The sequence below is a fragment of the Drosophila miranda genome, chromosome XL (assembly GCF_003369915.1).
Source record: "Drosophila miranda strain MSH22 chromosome XL, D.miranda_PacBio2.1, whole genome shotgun sequence".
Lineage (NCBI taxonomy): Eukaryota > Metazoa > Arthropoda > Insecta > Diptera > Drosophilidae > Drosophila > Drosophila miranda.
In genome coordinates, this window is record NC_046673.1 from 20614725 (window position 1) to 20642231 (window position 27507).

General features: G+C 46.0%; 7 protein-coding genes across 10 annotated transcripts; 2 read left to right on the forward strand and 5 right to left on the reverse strand.

Annotated features, from left to right (window-relative positions):
• Positions 1 to 1015: 1015 nt before the first annotated feature.
• On the forward strand, positions 1016 to 4275 carry LOC108158926. Its single transcript, XM_017291734.2, has 4 exons — positions 1016 to 1554; positions 1664 to 1699; positions 2000 to 3575; positions 3651 to 4275. The coding sequence occupies exons 1-4, from the start codon at positions 1399 to 1401 to the stop codon at positions 3857 to 3859; spliced, it is 1977 nt and encodes a 658-aa protein (XP_017147223.1). The 5' UTR covers positions 1016 to 1398; the 3' UTR covers positions 3860 to 4275.
• Positions 4276 to 4333: 58 nt separating this feature from the next.
• Positions 4334 to 5691, reverse strand: LOC108158945. Of its 3 annotated transcripts, none has more exons than XM_017291784.2 (3): positions 5026 to 5691; positions 4856 to 4971; positions 4334 to 4774 (listed from the first exon to the last, which is right to left on the reverse strand). In XM_017291784.2, the coding sequence occupies exons 1-3, from the start codon at positions 5327 to 5329 to the stop codon at positions 4613 to 4615; spliced, it is 582 nt and encodes a 193-aa protein (XP_017147273.1). In that variant the 5' UTR covers positions 5330 to 5691; the 3' UTR covers positions 4334 to 4612. The 3 variants fall into 3 exon arrangements, with proteins under 3 accessions (XP_017147273.1, XP_017147257.1, XP_017147266.1); XM_017291768.2 differs by having other exon boundaries at positions 4839 to 4971; XM_017291777.2 differs by having other exon boundaries at positions 4835 to 4971.
• A 798-nt stretch (positions 5692 to 6489) lies between these two features.
• LOC108158962 lies at positions 6490 to 7274 on the reverse strand. The gene is made up of 2 exons (XM_017291797.2): positions 7097 to 7274; positions 6490 to 6951 (listed from the first exon to the last, which is right to left on the reverse strand). Exons 1-2 carry the CDS (start codon positions 7167 to 7169, stop codon positions 6560 to 6562), a joined length of 465 nt encoding a protein of 154 aa, XP_017147286.1. The 5' UTR covers positions 7170 to 7274; the 3' UTR covers positions 6490 to 6559.
• Positions 7275 to 7548: 274 nt separating this feature from the next.
• On the forward strand, positions 7549 to 18161 carry LOC108158934 (cytoplasmic dynein 1 light intermediate chain 1). 2 transcript variants are annotated; one of them, XM_017291746.2, is made up of 8 exons: positions 7549 to 7772; positions 8077 to 8275; positions 14317 to 14507; positions 14572 to 14972; positions 15038 to 15267; positions 15348 to 15459; positions 15764 to 15958; positions 16032 to 18161. In XM_017291746.2, the coding sequence occupies exons 2-8, from the start codon at positions 8178 to 8180 to the stop codon at positions 16302 to 16304; spliced, it is 1500 nt and encodes a 499-aa protein (XP_017147235.1). In that variant the 5' UTR covers positions 7549 to 7772; positions 8077 to 8177; the 3' UTR covers positions 16305 to 18161. The 2 variants fall into 2 exon arrangements, with proteins under 2 accessions (XP_017147235.1, XP_017147245.1); XM_017291756.2 differs by having other exon boundaries at positions 8080 to 8275.
• Positions 9440 to 12804, reverse strand: LOC108158969 (armadillo repeat-containing protein 2). Its single transcript, XM_017291809.2, has 7 exons — positions 12215 to 12804; positions 11954 to 12149; positions 11756 to 11893; positions 11074 to 11693; positions 10835 to 11015; positions 10529 to 10759; positions 9440 to 10468 (listed from the first exon to the last, which is right to left on the reverse strand). Exons 1-7 carry the CDS (start codon positions 12724 to 12726, stop codon positions 9647 to 9649), a joined length of 2700 nt encoding a protein of 899 aa, XP_017147298.1. The 5' UTR covers positions 12727 to 12804; the 3' UTR covers positions 9440 to 9646.
• A 5152-nt stretch (positions 18162 to 23313) lies between the features above and the next one.
• LOC108150850 (farnesol dehydrogenase) lies at positions 23314 to 24340 on the reverse strand. The gene is made up of 2 exons (XM_017279157.2): positions 23728 to 24340; positions 23314 to 23653 (listed from the first exon to the last, which is right to left on the reverse strand). The coding sequence occupies exons 1-2, from the start codon at positions 24301 to 24303 to the stop codon at positions 23480 to 23482; spliced, it is 750 nt and encodes a 249-aa protein (XP_017134646.1). The 5' UTR covers positions 24304 to 24340; the 3' UTR covers positions 23314 to 23479.
• A 610-nt stretch (positions 24341 to 24950) lies between these two features.
• On the reverse strand, positions 24951 to 25696 carry LOC108151003. Its single transcript, XM_017279357.2, has one exon. It carries the CDS (start codon positions 25552 to 25554, stop codon positions 25036 to 25038), a length of 519 nt encoding a protein of 172 aa, XP_017134846.1. The 5' UTR covers positions 25555 to 25696; the 3' UTR covers positions 24951 to 25035.
• Between the last annotated feature and the right edge of the window lie 1811 nt (positions 25697 to 27507).

A 27507-nucleotide genomic window follows, 5' to 3' on the forward strand; every position in this document is an offset into this window, starting at 1 on the left:
TCACCCTGCTTGCTACTTAGTTCTAGCGATAGTCGATAGTCTATAGCCTTTAACCGTTGGCAACATTCTATTTGTTACGAGCAACACTTATCGAAAAACGAGCAACACTGTCCTGCAACATGGCACTGAATGAGCAACATTATGCATACCCTGGAGAAAAGGATATTATAGAGTATCGAAATGTTTTTTCTCTTAGACTAGACTCTTTTGAATGCAGTAACTAGACAGTCTCTGTTTTAAAGCTATTTCAACGAAATTTTTGAGTTTATGGTCTTAGTACAGAGACCACGAATAGGTATTGGGATCGAGATGCACATACATACATATATGGAGGAATGTTATCAAATGCATAATTCGGTTCAAAACATGTCAATCTGTATAAACACAGAAAAAACAGAGGTTTAAGCCTTATTTTAGACACAATCAAAGAAAAGGGAGTATTTCAAATTAGCCAAAATAGTAGAAAATTTGATTAATTCTGTGTTCAGTGCTGAATGTTCTAGCTAGATAGTAATATTAAAACGAATATCAAAATCGAGGAATATGATTTATGATCATGGACAAGCACATTGAAGAACAAGAAGAAATTTTATTATTATTATTTATATTATTTTCCGCGGCCTAACTCAAGCTGTTATCCTGTTTAAATAAATGGGGGTTAAATGGGCTAAGTTAGTTTTGCGGCTTAACTCAAGCTGTTATCCTGTTTAAATAAATGGGTTTTAAATGGGCTAAGTTCGTTTTTCATCGGTAGATTTACGGTATATTATAATAATTAAACAGTATATTTCTGAGACGGTCACACAGCTGCTCTCTCCTGCTCATACATGCAACGAAAAACTGTGTCAGGTGAGCGTAATTTTGAATGGGCTATAGAAAGGGGTATGGACAACAGGCAAACACAGCGAAGGGAAACTGCAAAGCTCGTACGAACCCCACCTAGCTGTGTTAATATATATAATATGCTATGAGGACGAGGCAATTTAAAATCGTCCTCATGGTATGTTAGAAAAAGGTGTTGGATTTTACCTGTCATGCGCTGCATTTTCTGGGCCATTTTTCCTGAGCTGGGAAATTTGTCTAATCCTATCGATAAATCCACTGGCTGCTCAGAATGTTATCAAATTTTCCAATTTTTTTGAACCGTCGGTAAACACAAATAAATTATTATATAGAGAGCAGCTTTTAACCTTTTAAGCAGCTGTTTAAGCCCCGTCCGGGCTATTGAGTAGCCGATCCAGATCCACCGCCCCCGTTCAACCATCACGCGTCGACCCGATCATCTGGTTATTGTTAAGTGTTCTTTCTCTTCATACCCCAATGAAATCCCACAAGTGAGTCGGATTTTTGTCGTCGTTTGTCGTTTTTCGTTTCGCGATATTCTTCGCCACAAAAATCATGGAAAACGAGGACAACAAAAATGGCGACCTGACCGCCAAGGAGATGGCCCATTTTCGCTACTGCGTGGAGAAGTGCTACCTGCCGCCACTGGATCTCAAGAATGACATTGTTTATTGCCAGCGGGCACTACGTGATTTTATCAAGGTGCATGCGGTGAGTAGTAGTTGTAGCACCAGTCACAGTCGCTGCGGGAGCAGTGGCAGGCAGCGCGTGCGAGGGATGCGTCGATTCTTAATCAATTTTCATATTTTTCCCCTCCTAGCTGGTCACGGAGGTGTTCTCGCAGCAGGAGGATGCGGTAAGTTTCTAGAGTTTCGCGTGCTCCGTTCGGGGTTTGGAGCAGCAGCAGTGGAGTGGAGGGGAGGGGAGTGAAGTGAAGTGGTGACAAGGCAGCAGCAGAGGCAGTGCAGCAGAACCAGGGCTGGCAACGATTGCAAAAATTGTAAAAAAAAAAAGAAAAGATAATTAACACTTTGCCCCGCACTTTGCCCCGTCCCTCCCTCGCACCCCTCTCCACTGTTAACCTTGTTTTGAATTCGAATTTTGTATTTTAATTATGGTATCATGCTGGTCTCTTGCTGTTGCTCTTGCATAACAGGATCCCGTGGCGATGCGTCGCATTTTGGACGAGCTGGAGGAGGAGATGTATGAGATCAATGCCGAGTGCCAGTACCTTATGCTGCGCCTCGATGAGGATGTCGTCACTTTCCTCAAGAAACTGCAGGAGAGCAACATCAAAACCGATCTGAAGGAGGCCAATGCGCACGTCTCCACCCTGTTAGTGCCTTTAATTTCGAACGAAGACTATGTAGTCATTCCCAACAATGTGGGTACTCGCGACACCGAGGAGACGCTCATCCGCAAGCATTTTCTCCTGTCGCAGGAGGGCGAGAACCCACCCATGAATCTGAGCGACCTCGATGAAAATATCGCTCTTATGCTGGGTCCGACTGAGACGAACATACAGATAGAGCTGGAAAATGGAGACGGTGAGCAGCAGGATCAGCAGGAGCAGCTGGAATCGTCGGAGGAGACGCAGACGCAGCCGCAGCTTTCTGTACCGCCGCCCATGCTCCGTTGTCTGCCGGACACTGTGATCAAGACAGTTTTGGAGCCCCCGCCACTGCTCATGGACGCTACGCAGAAGTCTCAGCGTTCGCTTTTGATACCACGAAAGCAGCAGGATTCGTTTGCCATGAAGCGGAAGCGCATATCTAGTACCTCACCGCCGCCATTAGCACCCATTACGTTTGAGTTTCATCAGGCTAACGTTCAGGATCCGGCGCAGGCTGAGCTGGGCTTTGAGCAGGTGGAGGCGAGCCGCGGCAATCTGCGCCAGGTGCTGAAGCGGTCCAGGAAGACCAAGCAGATGCCGCGCCTCTGCTACGAGGACAACGTGGAGCTGACAACCATGGAGACTGATATAAAGCGGAAGCCGGGGAAGGGTTCCCAGATAGCTGCTGCCAAAGCTGTACCAAACACTGCGTCATCCACCGCTGAAAAACCGGTCAAGGCACCACCAACGCCACCGCCTCTTCCATCACCACCACTGCCGAAGCAGAAGCAGAGCTCGGGAGCGGCCGCTGGGGCAAACAAATCGTCCAAGATACGCAAAAATCTACGTAAATCATCACCAGAGGCACAGCCGTCAACGGGGGCAGGCGGCTCGTCATCAGCATCTTCAGATGACTCCACCGTCCAGGAGCTACAGCAGGAGCAGCAGCGTCTGTCCGCCTCGGCGGCTCAGTGGTGCGACGAGCCGCGCGAGACCCGTGTCCTGCCCGAAGAGTACGGCCAGGAGACATTCCTCCGTATCTTTGGCCTGTACACGCCCGAGGTGATCACGAAACTCAGCCAGCGCCACTCGAAGCGCAAGCGTCGCAATGTCCAGAATGCCAGCGGCGTTGACTTTCACTATGGCCAGCAGCTGAATGCCACACTGGACACATCGATGGGGCGCCAAAAGAAGGTAAAGAACAAACCGGAGTTCCTGCTCTCGCCCAAGGAGAAGCGACTGCAGGCCAAGAAGGCCGACGTCCGGAAGAGCAAGAGTCCGGACAAGGCCGCTGCCGAGGCGTCGCAGACTGTTGTTGGGCAGAGCGTCAGCAATCAGTGGGATTGCCGCAAGTGTCGCGGAGAATGCCAGCATTGCCGCCAGTGCAAGCGTCTCGTAGGTGAGTCCCAACCATCGATCCAACGATTGAAATGAGAACCTCTTCTTAAACCCATATTTGTAATCCTTTCTGTAGGTAAAGACGATGGGGTTTGCGAGCAGTGTGCCGGGGTCTACCACAAAGACTGCCACCAGCCCACAAAGGGCCGGCTGCTGGCCCAGTCCCAGAAGAAACGCTGCCCCCCCTGCTGTCGCGAGATGCGTGAGAGTCTGCTGTCGATCCACGGCAGCAGCAGCACCTCCGCCAGCACTACCAAAAAGGCAGCCGGTGTCCCGACCGTTTAACTTTAAAATTTATTCTTTTTTTTTCCATCCCCAGAGCCCCTTCCCCCCCCCCCCCCCCCCACTAGTTTTTAAAACTAAAAAGGGAGAAAAAACCAAGCTTTGTCCGCAATGCCAGATCCCGGGAGATGCGATCCCTGGCTCTCACGTTTTTGTGCATCTGCGATGCGTATCCCTTTGCTGTTTTTGTTTAGTGTTGCATGGCAGTGGCGTCTGTGACCGCTTGCTTCCTCGAGAGTGTGTTTTACGGGTATTTTTTTAATATTTTATTGTAAATGTTTATTTCGAGCTACATTTTCACACATACCTTAAAAAAAATTATTGTATATATGTGCATGAATGTGCATACGCGGGGAAGAGATGACTTTAATAATAATAAATACTGTATGAGCAGCGGAGGATTGTTTTTGATGATAAAACCAATAGCATTTCTTTGTTGCAAAATTTGATATGGATGATTGAGGGCAGGGCATGTGCTTGTACCATGAATGGAAACGTTTAATGCGTCATGTAAATGGGGTTTTGTGTCGACCTACATAGTACGCGTGCAGCCCCATTGGAGCTGAAGGAAGTAAATTCAGTATTAAAAGGCTTACGGCGGACATTATAACTTATGCATCCCACACTAGCCAGCCTAATGAACTTCAAGAGGATGCTCTCTATTTTATAGCCCGCTTAGTCGGCTCTTTAGCTATATTAAATAAAGAAACCGCGTAGAATATCTCGTTTTTCAAAGTTTTACTTCCCTGCAATTTGCTAGAGTACAGTGCGGCTGTTACATAAGGATTTATAAAGATTTTGTAGGCAGCGATGGCGGCTGTTGATTTTCGATCCATTTGTTCCATGATGTTCCACCAGAGCGGCCCCTGCGGGAGGTTTTCTGGAAGCCCTAGGTCCAGCGATGCGAATGACGAATACCTGCAAAAAGGGAAGTAAAAATTCGTCGATTTATTACTATGTTACACTGCACATACATACATACATATATGAAATAATAACCTTGATTATTATGCCATCCGGCTTGACTTCTTCCGTGCTTATTTGTTTGAGTCTCGGTTCTTTGTCCGCGTATTTTGCAAAGGCGTAGAAGGTTACCAGAAAAAAAACTTTCCCATCTGTCATTGGTCGAGAATTAGCCAAAAATGTGTCATACATTTGGTGTTACTTACTTGGCCCATTCATGCTGAAACTCTTCGGGCGAATCATCCTCTTCCGCATTTGGCATACTGTGCAGCTTGTCCTTCGTTCGTTGAGGACAAGCGCGCGCCTTAAACTGCTGTCGCCTTCGGACCTGGGGTCCTTGTCGATGGCATTGTGGCAGTGGTAACCTGGCACACTCGTCCAGAGTCTTTTCGCTTCATCTTCATCCGCAGCTTGGTCGCGTTGCACCTCAAAGGCACTGAAAGTCTCCTGGCCGCTTGCAGCAGTCGGCCTCATCGTAGACATTTTCACAGTTGTCACAGGTGGTCGCATCGCAGATCAGAGCCTTGTCGAAGCACTCGCCGGACTGGCAGCTGAACTGATCCACCCGGCATCTGGGACATTCCACTTCATCCGACTTGTCCGGGCAGTCATTTTGGCCGTCACAGCGCCAGTAGGCGGGTACGCAGTCCTTATTCATGTCACCATTCCCCGTCACTGGGGCCGTGCACGTGCAATCTGGCCCACAGGCCGGACGCGCGCCGTAGTTCTCCTTGTCCTCCAGTAGTGGCACACCCCTCTAGCAATGCAGTTTTGGAAACAATTTGGGCAACTGTGCCGTGTGAACATCGCTGAACTGCGACAGACGTTGCAGGTCCACGGAACAACGCTCTTCGTTGACAGTGATCCGTTCCACTCCGGTCTTGTCCTCCAGCCAGTACACAAATCTCCCCAAGGCGGCAATGTTGCGAGGCTTTTCCGAGTCCCCGGTATGCTGTTGGAGTAGGAGCAGGTCCAGAAGAGCAGCCGCCCAATGATGTAGATTGTAATGTCGACCGGCTGTCCGGAGTTGGCCAAGAGGCTCACCTTTGTGCCATTTGCCAGAGAACGCTTGCCGAGCTGGGCCAGGCACAGGTGGGAGCCGCAGCGAAGTGATTTACGTCATGCCCGAATGGACGAGGCTGCGGCTCTCGCCCGTCGTCTTGTGCACCCGCTCAATGTGCTCAATGTTTCAGTCGCTCCAGCACACGTAGTCCTGATACAGGGAAACCGCGTGGCGCGGCTTATGGAGTCCAAGGCGACTCTGTCCAGTACATGTACCAGCGACGCGTCTAGAGGACCAGGGAACGCGTCTTCTCCACCCCCTTCCCTTCCACAAGAGCACGCGCCGACTGCTGCCATCCAGGTGGGCGACCTCGATGAGACGAGGATCCGCATCGGACCAGTAGATGTTGCTGGGCAGTACAGTAGATGCACCGCTCCGCCACCGACACGTTTAGGGTATCCGTCCTTGAAGGGTGTCCGCTCATCGTTCCGTTCCCCTCGCTGTACTCGGCCGAGATGCGGCCAAAGGGCGCAAACTATTTAATTTAATTAAAAAGTAAAATTTAAACACAGCAAACGGCCTAAAAACCACAAAATTAGTTATGTAGGATGACGTAGGATTGTTCAAAGATACCAAAACACCCAAAGAAAACCAAGATAAAGGCAAGTTTTCTCATTTCATAATAAAGTAGTAAAAAAATACGTTTATTTAACTAGGCTAAAGGCTAATTAAGTGCATCAGAGTAGACGACAGACCGGCAGAAGGACTGCCAAAAGAGGGAACAGGAGCACCAGTCGGCCTGAGGGCTGCGTCCAGCTGTGCCCCTTGTTGCAGAGATCACCCTGGCAGAAGCACATGTAGACCTTTTTGTAGTTGTAGATGGTGTCGGCGCAGCGGTCCATGTTGTCGTCGGGGCCGCGCTGGACGCACATGCGCTGGATGGCAAGGTCGTAGTCGTCGATGGCGTAGGTGCCGCCGCCCTCAATTACCTTGCCGCACCATCCGCTGGCGCAGGGTATGGCCGCCAGGCCGGGCTCGTGGTCCACGTCGGTGGCGTTGAAATTGAAGGGGTCCTTACAGCTTCCCAGTTCGCCGCGGGAGCGGCACTGGTAACAGCGACGCAGAAGACCTGCAGTGGCAGAAAATAAAAAAGTGAAATTGCAGCAGAAACCACAGCGCACACACGTAAACAAAGGCCTTGCAACCCACACGCACACAAATGAAAACAGATGACAAAAGACTTGAACAGAGCACAAACTTGGCAGAGGACTCACCATGGATCTTGCCGAAGAGGAAGCTGCAACTAAAAAGGAATATCACAGCCAGGCATACGCTAATATATTTCATTGTTCCCTATTGTTTAAAGTTTTGTCGGCCACGATAATTGGTAATTTACTAAAATTATTGTCCAGTTAAAAGGTGGCAACTTTCCACTGTAATCGATGGTTTCCTTTTCTATTGCCATTGATATGGCCACCAACTATCGATTAGAATATAGTATTTCGATTTGATCAGTTTTGTGTTCCACTGTCAGAGCATGTGCAAGAGTGAGCCACCACATCAGCCTTAAGTTATTTTGTTGAGCGTGCAACACGATTTCGCTGTAGCCACTTTACTTAAAACTATGTTTGAAATTCTTTGCGATACGCGCACATATCAGCTCATCACTAACCCAAAGCAACCCTGTGCAAGTGTTTTTCGATGTTTTTGCGTGTAGAACAACACTTGCCGTACTGTATGTGTACACACTGTGCCTCGTTCGTCGTACAATATATCATAGCGAAAAAATTCAATATTGTGTCGCCCCCAGTTCTGAACATATATTATTGTTATTTTTTTTGTAACCAAACAATAAGCAAGATTCAGCCCGAAACGATAGAAAAGTGCCAGTGCAGCTGGGAGAGTTTGTGGAGAGTAAGCACAGCAAAGAAACTGCCAAGGAAGCGCTGCGTACGTACAAAAAAATTGCCCCAAAAGAGAAACAGACACAAATTTGCAAATTGGTTAGCAGCAACAGCAGCAGAAGTAGCAGCAGCTGTGCGTCGTAACACACAAAAGTGAGGAAAGAAGTGAAGAGGCAGGCAGACAGACGGATAGTAGTGCCCAGGCGGTGCATAAACAAATGAAATATTTAAATAGACATAATCATTCGTTGACGCTGACTGCGACGTCGACTGCACAGTGACACCTTGCAATCTGCCCGAAACCCCTTGCCGTTTGTGTTTTGTTTGCCAACTGTTTCATTTCTCCGCAGCAGTTGCATCTCATTTGGAATTTGAATTCAAATCGGAATTGAAATCGGACCAGGAAGTGAGCGCACCAGCAACGGCCGCAGAAACAACAGCAACAAAAAGAATGGCTTTGGAAAGCGGCACACAAACTGGCAGCAATGCGCTGACATCATCCTTTACAACAAAGAAGAAGGATGCCGCCGCGGAAAAGGAGAATCTGTGGTAAGTGCACAAAAAACTAAACTCTAATTGGTGGATAGTAGATTTTTTTCCCTGTCCCTCTCTCTCGCGTTTGTTCCTCTCTCGCCACTACTCTCTCCCCTGATAAGTTTTCAGCTTTCTTTAGCTGACGTTTGCAGTAGATTTGTGCTAACTGTTAACTGTCCCTTGCCGGCACACCCACAAGGCCAGCCGCCCTCTAGCCAACCCCACCCCACCCCTCCCGCGCTTACTCTGTCGCACTCGAGTGAGTGGCCGACCGACCAGCTGATTGCTATGCATGTTGTCATTTTCCTCTTTCGTTCCGTTCCGTTCTTTCTTTCTTTCGTTCTTTTTTTAGTCTCTCTGCCTACTGCCTACTGCCTTTTTCTAGTTAACCTCAAAAGTGGGTTGGCAACGTTTTCTCCAACGATTTGTTGCTTGTGGCAAATATTTAAGCGCAATAATTATTAAATAAAATGCGTCAAGTAAATGGCAGAGAGGGCGAAACAGAGAGAGAGAGAGAGAGAGAGAGGCAGCTACGGGTGACAGAGAGGGACACGGCCAAAGAGAGAAACAATGTGGGGATGGATGATTCACTTAGGCAGCGGCTGCACAGCGACGCTGGCAACGGTTACCTTTTTCGCTTTATCAATTTTGTTGTTGTTTTTTCTGTCTAAGACGCATACGCTCTCACTAGCACACACAAGCACAGTGAAGCCCAGCTTAGTGCGTGTTGCCTATCAATACTGATTCCAATTGGAATTCGGACAAACTTGGCCTGAAGATGTGTTTGTTTGTGTGTGTGTGTGCGATGATGCTGTCATCGCTAAAATATTTATGTGTGTGTGCGTGCGTCGTCTGGGGCTTTAGGTTACACTGGTCGTCACAAGAAATGGAACACTCCTGAGAATGGGAATTCCATTTTCATTGTTTACGGTATGCTTGGAATATTTCAATACCGATACCGACACCATTTCACGCTCTGTACAATGTACAATGTTGGCTAGAAGAATTCTTTGAAAGGGAATTCCTTGTTATAGGTTTTGGTAGAAATTGGGAACGGGATTACTGGGGACATTTGGGATTAACTATGAATTTTTTTGCTGATTGATACCCGTTTAATTATGCAAATATTTACGGATCATTTCAGTTTTTCTGACTTTATCCCTTTAAATGGTTAATACTTGAATTTCGATTAAATATTTCTTTCTGTTTTTTTTAAATAATTAATAGACCTTGTTGCTTAGTGTTTTTTCAAATTTGTTTTATTGGCTTCGGATTATGTTTCTATTAAAGATATTGATGGATTAGAAATACCAGAGACTGTGGTGCGTGGCGGGGGTCATTTCCTCGATGAATACACGGCCATCGTCATCGTTATCGGATCATTTCCTACATTTCCACGATTAATACATCTCCATCGTCATCGTTATCGGTGCGCACAACCGATTGCGGCTGCTGCTGCCTATCGAAGTTGTTCTGGATACGCTCCAGAAGATCGGTGGCCACCAGAGCAAAGTCCTCCCACAGGGCATCGTGATCTGCGTCCGCCTCCTTTTCCGCCTCCGTCTGCGTTTCCAGCTCGTGCTCATCGTCGCCGGCCTGCTCGTCATCTTCGTCGCCAGCGTTGAGGCGATCTTCGTCGAGATAGTCGGCCAGCAGGTCGCTCACCTCGTCCAGAATGCAGCCGCTCCGACACAGAGTGGCGGCACACTGGCCGTCGATGAGGAGATTCCATAGGGCCTGGCACACGATGTTGGCCAGGAACCAGTCTTCCTGCTCCAGCGATCCACGGAGCAACAGCGACAGCAGTTCGCCGCCGCGCAGCTGCAGGAAAGGAGCCCGTTGCTCACCATCGCCCAGCAGATTGACCAAAACACCGATGGCGCAGGTGCGCAGCTCGTAGTCCTGCCCGGCCGCCTGACGGGTCAACTGCTGTACCATCAGCGGCAGTCCGCCGGCCGCACAGAAGCAGCGACGGGCCCGCTCGTTACGCGTGAGATTTCCCAGCACCCGGACCAGCTCCACCTTGGTGGCGGCCGTCTGGCATTTGGCCAACACTTCGGCCAGCGACGCGGACAGCTCATCGATTAGACTCTGAAGGGAACCGGCGGCCGGGGCGGCAATGCTGTCTGGCGTCTGTTTATCCTGATAGAAGCACAGATTGTGCAGAGCACCCAGTGTGGCGTGCAGCAGCTCCTGCTGCTCCGCAGACTGCAAAAAACGAGAGCATAAGCGAAGATCGGATTGACCGGAATCCAGATGATGGCTTACCTTCTTCTGCAGCAGCGAGGCGCTTGTGTGGCTGAGCAGCTTCAGCAGCACCGAACCCAAGCAACGGACATTGCCAAGGCCGGCGCCCACCTCGGGATTCACGCTCATGTTGGCCACCACGCGAATCAGCTTGATCTGGGCATCCAGGAGGGTCACACTGCTCGGCGAGCGTTCGCCCAGCTGCTCCAGCACATTCAGCAGATACTCCATGGCCACATCGTTGTGGAAGTACTATGAAGAAAGGAAGCGAATCCATTATTAAATATATGTCTTACTGATTGTAGATCACATGGAGTGGCTGCGCACCTGGGTTCTGGCAGACTCGTGCTTGGCCAGGATATTGCCCAGCATATAGCCCAGGCGACTGAGAACGGCCAGAAGACGTTCACTGGCGCCCGCACTCGAGCAGGAGGGACCCAGCAGCAGGCCAATTCTGGCGGCATAGTTATGCAAAGTCTCACAGCAGTCAGAGTCCTCAGAGAGCACGCTGCAAAAGAAGGAAGAGCTTAAGTCCTGCGACAACCAAGGTCTTTGACTACCGCTACCTTAGAGTCCGCACAACATTGGCCTGGACCTCCAGCTCCCCCATGGACACCTCTGCGGCCCGGATCAGATGCGGACACGCTAGCTGCAGCTGCAACTGAAGCCGCTGCTGCTGTTGGGAGACATCCGCCAGGGCACGCATCGCCGCCGACAGCTGGTAGAGCGTATGCAGCGGTGGTCCGGTCAATCGTTTGGTGGCCCCTGCCTCATTGAGCATCTGCAGATGGAGGATCATCAGCTCCACGGCGCCATGGCGGGCCAGACGTGCCACCAATGTCTGCTGTCCCGTCAGTTTGCGCGGACACAACACTGCCGCAGGCATTGCAGTAAGCGGAGCGGAAACGGGAGCAGGAAGAGGAGCCTTTATGGCCTCGCCCAAGCCAATCCAATTACGATTGAGAGCATCATCCCGGTCCTGGGCACTGCTGGCGGTGAGGAAACGTATACAGCCATAGGCATAGATGCAAGCTTCGGGCTCGTCGAGCGGTGAGGCATGGCCCAGGCCGTCGATCAGCAGCTCCAGCACATCATGGTCATGGAACAAGGCATCATTCTGCTCATGCCGGGCCACCTTGAAGATGAGTTTGCAGGCGCCCGTCAAATTGCTGCCCGTCACCCGAAGCTGGAGAGGGAGAGGAGGATGCTGGAGACGGAAACGGATGACCAAAAGAATGGACTACTTACAGCTAGCACCACTCGAGCCACAGCCAGGAGAACACGCGGTGATGTGCACTCCACGAGGCCATAGAGCCCGCCCAAGATGAAGCCCCGCTTAAAGTTGCGCTCCTGCTTTCTCACGCGGGTATACAGCTCCTGCAAGATCTAAAGCAGAGATGAAGGATAGATATGTGGAGTCCTGGAGATGGATCTCCTTCCACTTACTGCGTTTATATGCTGGACTGTCTCATTGGTGCACTCCTTCAGGCCGCTGTGCTGCTTCAGCAGCTCAATCAGCGTCTCTGTGGTGGACTGGCCGAGCAGTGCCCCGTTCCGAGTGGGCATCGGGGTAGTCGGCCCCGTGCCAGAGAGTGCGGGAAGTTGTCGTGGCGTTGGCTTCTCATTCTGTAGATACCGCATGCTGTAATGGACACCCCAAGAGCTGAATAATAGCCTTTAAGGAATACGGGCCGCGCGGCCACTTACGAAAATGCGCTGGGTGGACGTCCGGCCAGGGCCACCTTTCCGTAGAGCACTCGACCTGGTTCGCGCGGTGTGATCGGACGTCGAGTGCTGACCAGACGTGCCCCTCCCGTGGCCATCATTTGCAAGGCGGCGCCACCAGCAGCACCTCCTCCTCCTCCTCCTCCTCCTCCACCGACACCGGCTACTGTTTCGCCAAGAAAAAGCTTGGCCTCGCAGATCAGCTCCGCAGAGGTTTTGCGTCTGCCCATACCGCCCGCAATCGAGAAGGTGGTGGACTGTTGTTGATGATGGGCCATTCCCAATCTGTTGAGACTCTGTTCACTGGAATGCGGCTTGCCACGACTCTCTTGTGGTCTCTCCTGCAGCTCATGCTTCTCCTGGTGTTTCTCCAGCTGCTTCTGCTGCGATTGCTGCTTGGATTTATCTGCAACGTCTTTGGGACGCGTTTCGCTGCGCGAGCGTCGCTTCAGCAGCACACTCATCTTGGAGCTTCTGCCTGCTTCCTGCTCCATGCGACTATTTTGTGGTCTTCCAATTCGATGGGAATCCTCAGCGGCTGGACAGCAGCCAACAACACACGCGCTCGACTGGCCCGGCCAACAGTCTTAAGTGTACTCAAAACGGCGATAAATGCCTGGAAAAATGTATTTTTCGTTTGGGTCCTTTCGTGCACCATGCCAACCGGCGGCCCACGCCCCACTCCACCACCCGGCTCCGTTCACCCGGCCCGAACCCGAACTTGGGTCGGCATGACTGTCAAGTGTGAAGCGAGCCACCGGGCTAGGGAGGGAGCAAGACCCCACACTAACCGGAGAACCAAACGCCACGCCACGCCAAGCCACCCGCCAACAAATGTTGGAACGTTAAAAGTTTCGTTTACTATTACCAGGAGTTGCGGCACAGTGGGAAGGTATTTGCGGGCATTTCATGCGAATGAAGAAAGGAGGAAATTAATGGAAATATGTAGGGTATTTCTTGGAATAGCAGGGTATGCGAAATTATGAAATGGAGAATGGATAGGATCACAAGAAGAAAGAGAATCAAACTGGTACCAATACCAATGCCAGTACCAATACCGATTACCGATCCCGCGTCGAGCATCATCAATGTGCGCCTCATTAAGCACACATGTAATTTGTTCTAGGGCTTTTGAGCATTATCTTTGGTATTTTTCGCTTGTGCGAAAAGGCTAAATACAACTTGCACCACGGTGGTGCCACACACTGTCATAGGCAAATGAAGGAACACCAAAAATACAATTGAATAGAGCTGGAAAAGCGGGAGCTTACCAGCTTGCAATCGATATTCCTGCTAGTTGGCTGTCGGCCACTAATCGAGGAAGCCGAGCACAGAGTCAGAACTAGAGCCGGACGGGCGGTCTCGTCGACCGAGGTCAATTTGCATGTCTAGGCAGTCTAGTCCAGTCGCGGCTGTCAGTCGGAAGGAAATACCACAAGTATTTCACGTCAATTGAAAAATATTTAATTGCTTTAATTGAATTGCTGGCAAAAGCTACGACGTTTGAAAATCGCATGCAAAACCTTATCAAATATTGAAGCCACCCGCCCTCCCTCAAGCGCTCAACAATAAGAAACGGAATTGAGCACGATGGAGGAGCCATGGTGCACGAGGGGGCAGTAAATGTAGATTTGAATATGGTTCGAGGGGAACCAATTAACTTGATGGCGCATGGTGGATGGTGGATGGTGGAATGCCTTGCAAAAATAGGGAAATGCTGATGAATGATGGAATTGACCTGAATTTACGATTGTGAGCTCGTATTTGCTACCATGTTCGTGTGCCCTAGCCCCCTCTCAGGCAGTGGAAAGTTGAACCAGTTCCGGGTATTGGTAGTGGTCCGTAAAAAGTGTGTGAATTCTTGATCATTATATGAATTGTCGAGTGGATCATAGCAAAGTTTTTTTGTGGGACAGCTGACAGAAGATTGAGTCCAAAAAAGAAAATTTATATTTATAAAGAAGAGTCTTCTGGCTATAGACTGGTCTGTTCTTGGATCGTTATATACAAACGAGACTATTTATAGCAAATCATTTGAATGTTTATGATTTATAAATTTGTTCTCTTATCTGTAATCGTTGCAGGTCGGCAATATTGAATGAAGTACAAACACAGGGCAGCACAAAACTTCCAGCAAACAAATCTGTACTAGTATTAGGCGACAATGCCACCGGCAAGACAACCCTCATTGCCAAACTCCAGGGTGTGGAGGACCCCAAAAAGGGGTCCGGCCTGGAGTATGCCTACATTGATGTCAAAGACGAGTACAGAGACGGTGGGTAGAATGCATGCCGATAAAACAAAAGAATTCTACTATTTCTTTATTATTCTATTTGCAGACATGACGCGTTTAGGTGTTTGGGTCCTGGATGGTGATCCAGGACACACAAATCTGCTACACTTCGCGCTCAACGAAACGAACTATGCACACACACTCGTCATACTCACAGTGTCGATGACCCAGCCATGGGGCTGGCTGGAGCAGCTCAATCATTGGATCAAAGTCCTGGGCCAGCATATCGAGAGCCTGCCACTGGAGGCCAAAGATAAGGAGATGGCTCGCCAGCGTTTGGCCACGACGTGGCAGAGCTATTGCGAGGTCGGCGATGATCTCGATCCTGGCTCACCCGTCAAACGCACCATGCGCAACAACTCGATCGATGAAGATGATCTGTTGCCGCTGACAGAGGACGCACTAATTACAAATCTGGGTCTCGATATAGTCGTTGTGGTCACAAAGGTAGCCCCAAGATTCTCCCAATCTCTGGTTGCATCTGAATAATACAAATACAATTCTTGTCTTAGACGGACTACATGACCACATTGGAGAAGGAGTACGAGTACCGGGATGAGCATTTCGATTTTATCCAGCAATGGATACGTAGCTTTTGCCTACGAACTGGCGCCTCGCTCTTCTATACAAGCGTCAAAGAAGATAAAAACTGTGATCTCCTCTACAAATATCTAACGCATCGAATTTATGGCCTACCATTCCGTACGCCAGCGCTAGTCGTTGAAAAGGATGCGGTACTCATGTGCGTGTTTATCCCAAAAAACCGAATTCCAATTTGCTTTCTAATATTTCGGTTTTTCCTTTTTGTTTTTTTTTTTGCAGTCCGGCTGGCTGGGATAGCCTGAAGAAGATTAGTATTTTGTATGAGAATATGCATGGGATCAAGGCCGAAAGTCCCTATTCAGATGTCATCAAGGCGCCGCCCACACGAAAGGTTTGTAGATTGTGCCCTCTACCCCCATTTCGATCGGTTGCCCTGCTTACAGCGCATCTCAAGTCACCCAAGAAGCATATCCCCAAAAACCCCAGACTAAGTCTGTGAACAGTCAAGATTGAAATTCATTTGAAAATTATTTGTTTATGCTGTGATTTAATTTAGCTCGTCATAAAAATAAAAATATTACTAACCAAGATCCCATCAAGCAATCGGATAGCGAATAGAGTATTTGCTCCAATATTAACACAGCCCTATACCCCCACTGATTATCGCAACTGCTATTATTATTATGTTTCTTAAGGCGGTGTCCAATCGCGAGGTGGAAGTGCAAACGGAGGACGAACAGACCTTTTTGGCCCGCCAACAGGAGATACTCAAGCAGGCTGGACAGGATCGCGGGGAGTCACCGTTGCGTTCGCAGGGTGGGGGTGGTGTCGGTGGCAATAAGAGTGTGCCACGCACACCCGGCAGCACCGGCCAGAGCTCACCCAAGAAGGTTCTCTAACATTTTATTACGAATAAAATCCCAGTGAAAAATAATTAATTTTTGTAATCGTTTTGTCTTGCAGATTGATCCCAAACTGACGCCAGCCACGCCCGGTGGCGAGGGTGTCCTGGCCAATTTCTTCAACTCACTGCTACACAAAAAGTCGGGCAGCCCGGGTGGCGGTGGAGGTCCACCGGGCGCCGGCACGCCCACAGGCACAACGCGCACCTCCAATGGCACCGACGCCCTCATGACGCCCGAGAAGTTGGCGGTCCGCTCAGATGCGGCCGCTGAGCTGGATCGGCTGTCGCGCAGCGTTAAGAAGGAGATTGATCTGTCACAGAGTGAGTGTTGAAACACAACACCCGCCCATAGCAGCAGCAGCAGCTACCACAGCGGCAGCAACAACAACAACAACAACAAAAGAACCAGAACAACATTATAAGACATCTTTAAGAAAAACAATGTGGAATGCAGAGAGGCTCGTAAAATAAGGGAGAAAGATATGCCGGAGAGCAAAATAAGAGGACAACAGCTTCTTGGATCATTCAATGGCCAAATAGTTGTGCAGAGGGGTTTTGATCATTGTGTTTTACACCTTAGAAATGATACAAATCTAAATTCTTGTATGTTTTAAAATCGCGTTCCTTTCAATTAGTATTTTAACAAGTTATGGATATCAATTCTGCAAGAATCATTTGATTAAAGTGCGGACTTTTATCAATCGCTCAAAAGAGTAGCTCCCAATTAATTTTTAACAAATGAGACCAAGAAGTCAAAGCATATTAAATACAAAACGAAAATCATTTAAGGGAAGCGACAGTCAATAAATGCCAACCCCAGGCCTCGTTTCCATTCTCATCAAATGATCAAAACCACTGAAAACTATGCTCATAATGAAGCACCATAAACTCTTTAAACTTTCGAGGAACTCATTTGATGAGTTTCATGACCAATTTCGGGCTTTCCATCAGGAACTCTGAAATGGGGTTTTCTTACGAGCCTCCTGCGACTCATACTCAAAAACGTTCGATAGGAAATTAAACAAAAATAGAGAGAGAGATATACAATACGGAAAATATTTGGCACTTAATGGTTCGGCTTAGCGAAAATGTATGCTATATTTTAAGGAATATTGTCTGCGCTGCATAAAGATCCCTTCGCTCGCGGATCCATTTGGGCCAGCGCATGGGTTAACGGGTCCAGAGCGGGGAAAGATGATGTTAATGATGAACGAATACGAGTAATAATACAAATCAAATAAGTAATACGTTTTTTTTTCGCGGGTCCACACACGTTTGTATAATAACTTATTTAAATGCTGTAAAATGTAATTACCGAAACGACGAGAAAGAGTGTGGAAAAATGAGAGATTCTAAAAGTGCAAGAGCCCCCAGAGAAATCGTGATAGTAGGGGCCTACACAGATACACACAGACACACACACGCGCCTAACTGTAGCTCGATAGCTTGTATGTATTTTTTAATTATATTAATTAATTACACTTACACACACACACACACTCGCTTATTCACACCATACAGACACTGTAATTGTATTAGTTTCCTTTCGAAAACCCGTAAATCCGCAAGGAAGAACAGTTTCTAACATTGTTTATACAAAACAAGAATGAGTGTATTTTGCTTTCATTAAATCGTAAGGCAACGTTTATACAAACAAACAAAAACTATTTATATGAATCGATGTGAAACTGGAATACCACACTGGCCTGTATGTAAATGATCAGCTACCTGCCTATATACCCTTCATTAGTTTCGTTTTAATAGTTTTCGTTTTAATTTAGATTCAAGGCCCATTCGGTCAAGAAATGCAAAGAAACATACACTTTTAAGATATGTTTTAGTGAAGAATTTTTGGCGATCGCATCAAAAGCGACGCTGAATCGATCAGATATGTTTCTTCATTCATATTCCGTTCAAGCTCTGTGTTCACATCCAAAATTCAGCAAGATAAAATCAAGTTAACAGAGCGAGATGCCTAGAAATGTGTTCCGAATTTGGATTACCCAGTTTTCAAATTTATTGTTATTTTGTTTGGCAAAAGTTTCGTTTTATTCTTTGCCATATAGAAAATGTATTGAGTATCCGTCGTATCTTTTCTCCCGTTTCTATCCTCTTAGGGCATCTCTCGGCATCTCGCTCTAAGTCGCGTGTAGTCAGAAACAACCACAAAAAAAAACAACAACAAAAAAGAACAAGATTTGTGCTACAGAAACTATTTTTATGTATAAATAAAAAAATAATTATATAAAAAATATATTGTATAACATTATATACTATATGAAAAGCAAAAGCGAGATAAAATTACCGTACAAGCTAATTATTTAAACAAATTAAATGGCATTCGACATCCAAGAGAATCCCACATCCAGCACGAGTCTTTGGCTATCTACGAGTAAACATGGTACATGAACTAAACGACAAATTGTGTAAATTCGTTAAACAAACAGCTAGGCATCATAACTGCGTTAAGAATAATGCAATAAAAAACTAAAATAATATAAATAAAATTTTCCAAAACACAAAAAAATTAATATAAATCTTGCAATAGTTTTTCTTTATTATGCATAATAATACAAACTGGGAAAAGCGTGGTAATTATCTTTGTAAATAAAAAATATTTTGGGCTTGAGCGTAAACTAAGGGGATTGACTGATATATTTATCATGTTTACAACATTCAAACATTGTCTCTTTATTTTATTTAAATGTGGGCGAATCAATTTTTGTATTTTAAATTTAGTTCGCTCAAAATATTCCTAAGATTTGAAGACTTTCCTCTTTTTACAATTTGAGTAAAACAAATACAATTTTTAATTCATTTTTTTGTACCAAATATTTAGTATTCTATAGGTGTTCCTGGAAGCTTTTTAATTTACAGCAGTTTGAGTAAAACCAGTTTCCATAAATACAAATCCATTAAAATTGTATCCTTATAATTGGCCAAGCCTTAACTACAGCTGCTCCAATTACATTGCTTGTTTTATTCAATTGATCACAATGATTTTTTTTGTTAATATCAAGTTTAGTATTTTCTTCATTTAATTCATTAACTTTTATTTATTCATGTCCAAAACATATGCATAATAATTGGTTTTACTCAATTGATCAAAACGGCTGACTGGCCGAATCGAATGCAACCCGCGAAAGTCGAAGGAAACAGGGCTGGAAAGGAAAGGGCAGCCCTCAATTGTATCATTGATATCTGGGACTTTTATTAATGATGAGCCGCTTCTCAGATGATAATCGCACTAAATGGAAGCAGGAGCAGGAGCCACAGACCCAAGAAAATAGTGCATACTCGTATGTATGTATGTACGTTCATAAAATATTTCACATATCATTGATATTTTCATTTCGATAGTGATTTTCCCAAACGTTTCCTATATTCTCTATCACACTCACGCCTCTGGATATCTACCACTCCCTCTCTCCCGCTGTGAGGCTGTCCGAAGGTCTGAGAGGAACAGCTGGCTCTCTTCCTTCCAAGGATAACACTTTGCTTGACCTTTCTCTCTGTGTGTCAGGGTGCGTTGTGTGTGTGCGTGGGTTTGGGAGTGCGCGCGTGATAAATGATGACGCCAGTCTACCTCAGCCGCTGCTTTTTGTCAGCCTGCGCCACCCGTTTGATACTTATTGTTTCAGCCCGTATGCTTTGAGCCAGGCGACAGTTTGCCAAGTTTGCTTCAGCCACTCCCCGTCCATGTCCTTTTGCACGTGCTCATTTCGCTTATTGCCAGACCCAGAGCCAGCAGGGCCCGCACTGACTTAGCGCCTTTTCTGCCAGCCTCGATTTGGCTCACAATATATTGACATTGAGTTTGATTCCCTTTTTGATTTTGATGTGCCTGCCTGGCTGCCTTCCTTTGCACGTCGCTGCTGCAGCAGCAGCTGGCACTGCCTCAAGGGTTGCATGTATCCTTATACCACCATCTTATGAGATTTTTTCTCTGGATTTTGATTGATTCTGTAGTGCCAAACGTTGTCGGGGATTGTGTGCAACTTTATTTTAAAATTAAATATACATTCAGACGGAAGCTGCGACTTACTTTGAGCGCATTTAATCTAGGGGATAAAATATTAAATAAAACCTTTGAATTTCTACCTCAAGTTTTGTATCCGAATGGGATAACTGCATCATTTAGATGACATAGGAAAGACTACTATTAAAATCGAATCGAAAAATACTTCATTATTTTTGAAGATACTAAGGGGCAAGCCCCCTGCGCGCTCGCTTTGCACGCCCGCCAAGATGTGAGTAAAATATCGGACGACGACCAAAAAGTTTTTTTTTTTAATTTAGAGATGTATTCAATTCATTTAATTTATACAACAAAACAATACATATACTATACAACTGCATTTTATACCCGATTCTCAAAATAAGTATAGGGGTATATTAGATTTGTATGCAACCTCCAGAAGGAAGCGTTTCCGACCCCATAAAGTATATATATTCTTGATCAGCATCAATAGCCGGGTCGATTGAGCCATGTCTGTCAGTCCCTATGAACGCTTCGTGATCTCACTAATAGCTCAAGATCGGACTATTAAGCTACGCTCCCGACACGTTCAGACACGTTTTTGTCTCTCTCGCACGCACTCTTTGTCATTCAATGTTAACGCCGTCTGGCGGAGGAGAGCCATTCCGACTATGTATCGCTATAAATGTAGAGTTGCGGTCGCAGCAGCCACTCACAACGTTCCTCCTCGTCTTGTTTTAAATATTTAAGGTTTATTTAATTTTATTCATATTTGGTTTCTTCCACTTTACTTTCATTTTTTATTGTGTGCATTTAATTTGATTTGCATTTTTCATGGAAATTAATTTAAGCTTTTTTCATGCTTTGATTTTGATAGACAATGAATTTAATTTGAAAATAATTTATGCGCACACAGACAGCCGCAGCACAAAAATGGTAAAAATATGTATTTATTTTACGCCAAATCAAATTTCATGCAATGTAATTAAGATTCTTTTTCGTTGCCGCCAGTTCTGTCGGACACAAATCTAATATTAATTAGGTATCCAAGAGAATTCAGATGGTTTCTCTTTTGGAAATTAATCGAACTAATTGAATTTGCATTAATTTTCCGCAGCAGCAGGACAGAGAGCGAAAAATAAATAATAAATATCCATAAAAACCGGAAAAGTACAGGAACAAGAAGAGCCACATGCATGAATTATTTATGAAGCATCTCTTCTAGGTTTGATGACTAGAGTTTTTTTGCTTTGGCCCAAAGAATCCATGCTATTCCCATTATTCAATCAGTTTGTTAACAAATTAATCAGCAATTTGCGGCTAATAAACAACATAAAGGCGAGAATATCACAAGCCATTATAGTAATATTCTAATACCAGCCGCAGCCAGATTTTGCCACACACGAACAAGTTTTTCCGTAGCCAGTTTCATTTCTATAATGACAGCCTAATTGGAATTGGCGTTTGATGGGTTGTGTAAATGGAATCTCTATGAGTGGGATCTGGTCTGTGGAAGGAAGTGGGGAGCGAGTGTAAAACTTTTGACAGCTTGCGGCCTTGCGGGTGCCGTCAAAACAACTTTCTGATGTGGAACCGAATAGACAAATAAAAAAGGAAAAAGCAAACAAGCGGAAACAAATAACGACACAGAAAGATGGGAAGGGAGAGCACAATATAGAAATGGAATTTATCAATCTCAAATGGCGAAAGAAAAACCAAAAGTTAAAATGAATCCAGAACAAAAAAAATAAAGCAGCCATGGATCAAGCGAATCTGTAAGCCTGGCAATAAATTGTAATATCAAAAACCTTAATTCAAATTGAACTGATGGATATAATCGAAATTTATTTATTGATCTCTGTCAAGCTTACATACCCTTATGTGTATGATCCTTCTCCTTCAGCACCAGTTTTCTCTGCGAATAGATTATTTTTTTTTATCGGAATGGTCTCCCATAACCCTTTGGGGTAGTATCGTAGTATCTTTCTTGGCACTTTTCTGGCCTAGGTTTTTGCACCGCCATCGCTTCCTGTCAATCATTAGTGGACAAGTTGGAGAAATTCCGACTTTATCCAAAATATTTTTTCAAATAACATAAAAAACCGCACTTAATTTTGTTGGTTTTCTGTATTCAATTTGTAAATTCCTCCGCTTATACCTTCAAAGAGACCCAACCCATACTGGGATACCCCTACTGCACAGCGACTTCCTTTTCTTTCATTCCTCTCTTTTTAAGGCAAAGAGAAATGTGGGTTCCTCCCCAAGATCTTTGCAGATGCCATTCAGATAGTTTCGGTTTTAAGTGAAGTAAAAATGAAAATACTCGTAGAATACAAATACGAGTACGGGCATCCGGAATGAGTTTCCGCAAAATGGGCAGCCAACTAATTGCCGTTGGCCTTAATGGCTTTAATTGACAATTTTTGTCGGCCAACGGGCAAATGGCTCTCTCGGACAAGCAGCAAAGAAACAATTGAAATTTTACACAGAAAAGGCTAGCGAGCGAGCGAGGGGTGCGGGTGCGGGTGTCTTGAGAATAGATAAATGAAATTCTGTCTGTGGTCAAAGAGTGTCATGTGCATTTGGGGGAGAGCAATGCTGGCAATAACTTTATACAGTCCAAGCACAAGAAAACCAAATCATTAGTGTGTCCTGCTGTTCTTCTGTGCTGCCATCCTTTGAGGCTGGCTGGCTCCTGGCACCACATTTGATTTTATTTGAGCTTTTTCCAAGTCCGAGTCCCTGTCTGTCCGTCCGGAAACTCAATTTGTTAGACAAATGCGATAGAACAGAAGCAAGTAGTACGAGCAAGAGCAGACCGAGGCAACACAAAGACAAGACACAGCTTCAAGGACAAAGACACATCCGCACTAGATATATATGGACATATGTACATACATCCTTGGTCGTGTCTATTAAAGCTGCATCAACACTCTCCCTCAATGAACTCTCCCTCAATGAACTCTCCCTCAATGAAACTGCAGCTCCAATTGATTTCAATCCAAAGATAACCGCACCAAAAAAGAACAAGTATAATTTCCGTATAAGAAATCCCTGCCAGAAGGAATATATGCTTTAGCACGAAAAACTTGCTTTATCGATTTTTGTTATCAAACAAGTTTTGTCCATTTGTTTGATTGATTTGTTTCTGACCAGAAATAAACACACATACAATTACATGGAATTCCCAAAATAAATAATTAATTACCAATGCTTTTGATGCCCCCACGGACTGATCGTTCCAAGAGACCTTCAAAGTTTGGGAATAATTTGAAAGACAAACAGTCAGACGGACGGAGATCGATTATGCTGTTGATGTAAGTATTTGACCCAATCCGATTCCGTTTTATTCCGACAATCAATTTGGTGCTAGAAAAACATTTTTTTATTCTGCAGAAAAGAGAGAAAAATTCCACGAATATGTAAAAAAAAACTACACAAAAATTAGCTCGCTAAAATAATACACAAAATATCTAAAAACCGCCTGAAAATTTTGCAAAAAAACATATTTTAACAATACAAAATTTTCTACATTTTCTCTCCCATGGGTTTTATGATTATCTCGTGTACTTGGACATGGGGGGGTGTGGCAACGGCATAGAGGACCGCCTGGGAAATGTCCTCTGAATTAAGCATGCGTCCGGTGACGTTCCTTATGCTATCCGGTAGAATCTCGGTGTCCACCACACCAGGACTGATGCTCTATTAGAGGGAGAGAGGAGAGGAGAACAAATGAGCTTTAGAGGTGGAAATGGATGATAAGGAAGTGGACCCACAGTAATTTTGATGCGTGTTCCCAGGGCCATGAACTCCTGCCGATATCCCTCTGTCAGGGCAGTCACCGCATGCTTGCTAGGCGGATAGATATTCAGATCGGGCAGGACGCCCTCCACGGGGGACATGGTCTTGTGCCCCAAGATGCTGTTGATGATCACCACATGGCCATCGAATTTGCGTTCCCGCATCGAGCGGACAGCGCGCTGTGTGCACAGGACAACGCCCATGATATTCGTCTGGATAACCTGCTGAATAAACGCCGGATTCATATCCACCAATTGGCCCGACTGCAGAGTGCCGGCATTGTTCACGAGGATGTCGATAGCGCCGAACTTCTGGATTATCCAGTCGAAGGCCTCGTTCACCGAGCTCTCGCTGCCCACATCGCAGTACAGGGCTACCAGTTTGTCCTTTCGGGCTGCGGGCAGGCGCTGCTGCAGCTCCTTGACGCGTTCAACGCGACGCGCCAAACCAACGACTGTGAGTCCTGCCTTGACCAGGTCCACAGCAATGGCCGATCCGATGCCCGAGCTGGCACCCGTTACGACGGCAACGCGATTTTGCCAGCGATCCATGTTGTTCCCGGCTGCGACTGGTTCTGATCTGATCTGATCGAATGGTAGATGCGATTCCTTTTATAACCCTCTCAGACTGAGTTTGCGTGTGTCTCTGTCTAAACGGGTTCTACCCTGTTGCGATTCTAAGTTATAATTACGACGGGCAGGTATGGGTCTAGTCAAGCGTGTCTAGTCGATGAGAACCTGCCAACTCCCGGCTCTGGGCAATTAGTCACGCCCCCTACTTGGGGAAACGTGCCGAGGCTGCTGATTAAGACTTGAAATTTGCTGAGCTTCCCTACGATTGCCATTCTGTTCTGGGTGATCTTATGAATGAATATGAATATATATAGTTGTACGAAGGTGCATGACTGACCAACCTATTATATTTAAATTTTATATACATATTATATGTCTTATAATTTGTTCAAATAATTTCCATAGAATTATTTTGATAACTGTCAACTGCCAACACACTCGTTTAGAGCCAATCGAGTGTTGGAGATTATTGTCAGGATTTGACAATATATCGGAAAAATGTCAATAATCTGGAATTATATAAATCAAGCTGCTGTGGCTTGGAGGAAGTTCCATTCTTCCATTCACCCACCCATCGAAACAGCTAGAGAGGACACGAATGTTGTTAAAAAAAACACAAGAGGGGATTGAATGGTTCTTGTTACACCTTTTTATTTGAATCACTTTGCAATTTGGTGGTGGCTGCAATCGTTCAGCATCTACTAGGGGCGTCTACCAGAAGCCACCTTTGCCGCCGCCCTGTCCTTGCATTCCACCGCCGTAGGTCATGCCCATATCCATCCCGTTGTAGGCACAGAAGGCCTCGCCGTTCTCGATGCAAGGCTCGTACGATCCCTGGGCTTGGTTTTGGGCAAAGAAGGTGTTCGGTACCGGACAGGTAAGAGGGGAGGTTATGTGGCTGTAGTCTCCCATGCCCATCATGCTCTGCATGGGCATGGGACTCTGTCCCGTCATAGCAACTCCTCCCATACCGGGATACTGCTGCTGCTGCGACTGGGGCTGCGGCTGCATGCCTCCACCGCCAAGGTTCAATGTAGTACCTCGAAGCGAAGAGGCCTGGGAAGGGACGGCCGCCTGGCCCTGGCTCTGCATGGCAGCCCCCTGGGGTTGGCCAGGAGCGGGCCACTGTCCACCGCTGTAGCAAGATGCGTTTGGCTGCATCAGGTCTCCAACTTGGGGGTACAGGGGTACGTTCACAGGTTGTCCGTTCCAGAATGAGAAGTTTGACATTTTTGTGCTGCACGAAAGCTTTCTAGAATTTTCGTTACAAAAATTATTTTAGATACAATTTTTTTTGGAAAATTTGTTTTTTTATGCAAAAAAATTTTGTTCAGCCGAATGATGTGAACAGTTCGAAACTAAGACTAAAACTGAGGAAAACTCCAGGAAAATTTCCCTACGTTTGCTTTTGGGGCAGCTTCAAGGCCGACTTTATGCTAGAAATTTTGAATTATTTGTATGCCGGGTGTGTACTACTCGTTCAATCAAGGCGTGCGTTTGAGCAGATCTAAAACAGATATAAAGCGATCGAAACAGTTCGTTTTTGGACCTCAGTCCGTGCGGTTTCTTAGGGTGTTCCGATGAATGCTTTAGAAACACTTTCTTTAACTTACCCTCCCACACATGGGCTACGAAAGAGAGGCATGCTACGCGTGCTAATTCCAAATTCAATTTTGAGGCGGCCGGCCCAATGGCAAAGTGGTCCAAAAATGTATCCCATAATGGGCATAAAGCTTCTCGCTCTGCTCTGCGTTTTAATTCAGGTCATTCCATGTTATTTAGCAAACAATTTTATACAGTGATAAATGACATTTCTTTTTGTTTTCATGTTCATCTTTTTATTTTTATTCGTTGTCTTGGGCCCCGCTGCTGCTTAGCCTTGTGTTGTCCGAATCGGGGGCTTTGCGGGGCGTGGCCATGTGGTGCGGTGCGGTGCGGGCGTGAGGCGTGGCTGGCGTTTGTGTTAATTTTTAAAAAGAACGCCAACTGTCATGGATGCAGCGCAGATGTTAATGATGAAGACGTGGCAAGAAACGTTTGTCCCACCACAGGGTAGCCTTCGGGCATAATAGTCTCCAACAGTAGTTGAGAAATTGATTCAGTGTATGACCATTAAGTATGTCAACTCCGTAAAAATACCTTAAAGCAGTAGGCCGGATGAAATTCCCGTTCACGCGTAACATTTTTACAGGGTACTTTTATGGTCTAACTAAAAAAAGACTGTTGTTTGCGGTAGATATGCGCATGGGGTATGTTCTCGTGTCACAGCGGTTGCCACCGCATAAAACCGCAATTATTAAAGTTTGGATGGAATATTTTTGAAATAAAACGGCTACGACCGATGCGTTTTTGGGTATTATTTAAGAGTAAATAGCTGGGTACATACGTACATACATAGATGTATTTATGTGCTATAAAATATGGTGTCGCTGGTGTTTCCTCTTTTTTTTAATCAAAGATTGTTATCAAAATCTTCAAGGTTACAAAAAGAGGGCCATAATGAAAAGGTTTTTCATGAAATGGGTTCGAGTTTTGGACCGTGCCGTAACAGTCGTGCCCGCGTTCATCTCTAGGGCATAAAGCATAATATCAAAACACTTGAACTGAGTGGAAACGAAGGCGAAAAGCAAAGCAAAGCCGGCAACAGAACAAAAGCTAGAAGAACGGACAGAAGCAGCGGCACCAGCTGATGGGACGGGAGGTGGGACGGAGCCAGAGCTGGAGGAAGAAAAAGAGAAAAAACGAAAAAAAGTGCCACATGGCAGGTGGGGGGTGTTGATAATGATAGCAAAGACAAAAGCCCCACCCATGCCTAATGGGACACAGACTGACAGTGGTGTGGGGGGGGGGGGGGGGGGGGGGGGGGGCTATCCGGCTGTCATGCCCATGTCCTTGACGCGGATTGCAGTGGCGACGCCTCCATCTCCAGCTCCGTCTCCGTCGTCGTCGTCGTCGTCGCCGTAGTTAAATTGCCTGTCCTCGGCCGGCGTCAACATTGTGTCATTGCTAGTATTAAATCAGACCCAAACAAAAGATGATGCATAAGTACGACAGAAGTACATTTTCTACATACATATGTTTCCATTCTGGCGTTACGTTACATTCGCACGAAACAATGTTAAAAAACGAGCAGTTACGCTGTTAGCCGCGCCAAAAAAAAATCATAAAAATCGTTTGAACTGC